Raw genomic sequence first — 2,121 nt, 5'->3', positions numbered from 1 at the left:
GCCAGTGTGATGCATCTTCAAGCTACTGTCGTCTCTCCTTTTATAATGTTACGAAGATTTGTACAAGACTTTCGCCAGTAGATATTGCACTAGTTTCCTACAATAACAGATCGTGCGCTGGAACCCGCATGCTTAGTATCTGCCTATTAACCTATTCTCTATTTAGCATTCATATTTCTCGTCTTCCGTAACGACTTCATCCCTCTCCCCCAACCCGCCCGCTGAAAATAACAACGATGCTCTTTTGCAGCATCATTAGCAGCATTCAACATCCAGCATGTCCATCCTTATCCTCCATCTCCAACAGGTCTAACAAACCCCAACGTCTCAGTCGTCCTATCGTCAGTTAGTAGCCTGTCTGTCTGGAATGAAATCCTGTCTGGCGTGGTGCTGCTCATAGTGGCTGGCATTATTCTGGCAATAGTCCTCCCGGCCCTCCCTGGTGGTGTCTTCGGCAGGGGGTGAGTCTCCGCTGAGCAAGGCGCTTCGATGGCAAGAGTGTTTCCTGTTAGGGGTTTCTTTGGCCTGTACGTGGGATATCTTCTTGGTGTAGGATGCGAGTCTCTCTTGTGTAGTTGCCCTGCAAGTGTCCTAAATAAGTTTATTTGGCCTGTGTGCCGGGGACTCCTTGGTACAGGGTGTGAGACTCCATTGCATGAGTGTCCTGTTGGGGTTACTTTGGCCTGCATGAGGGACTTCTTAATGCAGGGTGTGGCATGGGGGTCTTCTGTTGCTTGTCCCTCTGTGCATGTGTTTTGTCGAGAGCTTAAAAGACACCGGAATGCAAGTTAAAATGGCTTACCTGTTTCATGATGTTTTACGTGTTTCATGGTGCTAGTAAATTTAGTGTAGAATAATAGTAAATCTAATTATTTTTAAATTGAAGGATTAGATTGTTATTTGTATTGTATTACCTGCATCGAGAGAAGTTTCTTTTTCTAATATGTCTCAGATTATCATTCAGAAATAAAAGCATTACAAGAAGCATAATGTTATTCTTGATTAGACAGAGATTCAATCTTATTTTCATCTATGTTAATTGTTTTTTCTTTCTCCCTTTAGCTTTGGAAGTTCAGCCATGCAACAGCTTCAGCCCCTGATGACTCACTTGGCCGCCCGTGTCGAAGCTGCTCTGGAGAAGTGGGACCTACCTCAACCCGACGTGGGCGGCCATCCCCATGTAGAGTAAAACTACGCCCACACCCCACGCCCACCCTGACGACCTCCGGATGCCCTCGAGATGCATAAGGTCGAAAAGTGAGGAAGACAAAAACGGAGAAGACGAAATATTCCATCCACCTGAATCAATAAGAAACTGATCCACTCTCTTCCCAATCTTTTACCACGCTGTAAAAAAAAAATCTATATTTTTCTTCATTTATCTTCAATCTTATGACCGCCTCTTGCCTCCTACCCTCCCACACCCACTTCATCCACACACACGTCTCAACAAACCTTCCCGAGAGAGACATGAACCCTTTGACTCAACAGCGCCTCATAAACCACAAGATTATGTACACGTTTTTTACCCTGTCCCGTTTCCGCTCAAACACGCCATATCGCAATTATGTAAATAAACAAAGACATTTTATACGCAACGACACAATAAGACAACTATAATGGAGCGAAGTATGTAACATAACACCTTATAATTGTGTGACTTTAAAGGGTTCCAAGCAGCTTTACTTCTTATTCCAATGCTGTTTCGATTAAGGTCATTCTATTCTTTATAGATTTTTGGCCATTCTTCTGTTCTTCATTTTTCTTCAGTGCCATACATATTGTTTGTTGTTGTTTGTTCTTTTTTGTTATTGAGCTGATATTACATATAGGTCTGTCGATTGTTATGAAATTGTGTATGTTCATCGAAAATAAACTATTTATTTTTTCACCGTTCAGCATGTCCAATTCGTGTTTCATTAATTTCACCGAAGTTAAAATTCGTTAAAATGCATTATTCTCACCATGAGGCGGGTTCTGAAGCCGATCGTTAAGATAGCAGTACATTTGTTTATATTTATTTCAAATCGTGGACCATATGTGTTGAGAGAAAAAAATAGGAAGAAAGAGAGAGAGGAGAAAAGGAGTTATAAAACGGAGAAAATTATCTACCCCGCAAAT

The 2,121-nt window shown here is 41.8% G+C and overlaps 1 protein-coding gene across 2 annotated transcripts in view; it reads left to right on the top strand.

Annotated features, from left to right (window-relative positions):
* The window catches only part of LOC119593325, a 7,557-nt gene extending 5,649 nt beyond the window's left edge, over positions 1 to 1,908 (top strand). Inside the window, exons 2-3 of one of the 2 annotated variants that reach the window (XM_037942254.1) lie at positions 308 to 461; positions 1,063 to 1,908. In XM_037942254.1, coding sequence (XP_037798182.1) covers positions 308 to 461; positions 1,063 to 1,189 — 281 coding nt within the window. In that variant the 3' untranslated portion in view covers positions 1,190 to 1,908. The remainder of the gene's footprint in view (positions 1 to 307; positions 462 to 1,062) is intronic. The other variant, XM_037942253.1, reaches the window with a different exon arrangement.
* Positions 1,909 to 2,121: the final 213 nt, after the last annotated feature.

This window comes from Penaeus monodon, chromosome 32 (genome assembly GCF_015228065.2).
Source record: "Penaeus monodon isolate SGIC_2016 chromosome 32, NSTDA_Pmon_1, whole genome shotgun sequence".
Taxonomy (NCBI): domain Eukaryota; kingdom Metazoa; phylum Arthropoda; class Malacostraca; order Decapoda; family Penaeidae; genus Penaeus; species Penaeus monodon.
This window is presented reverse-complemented; position numbering and strand designations above follow the sequence as displayed.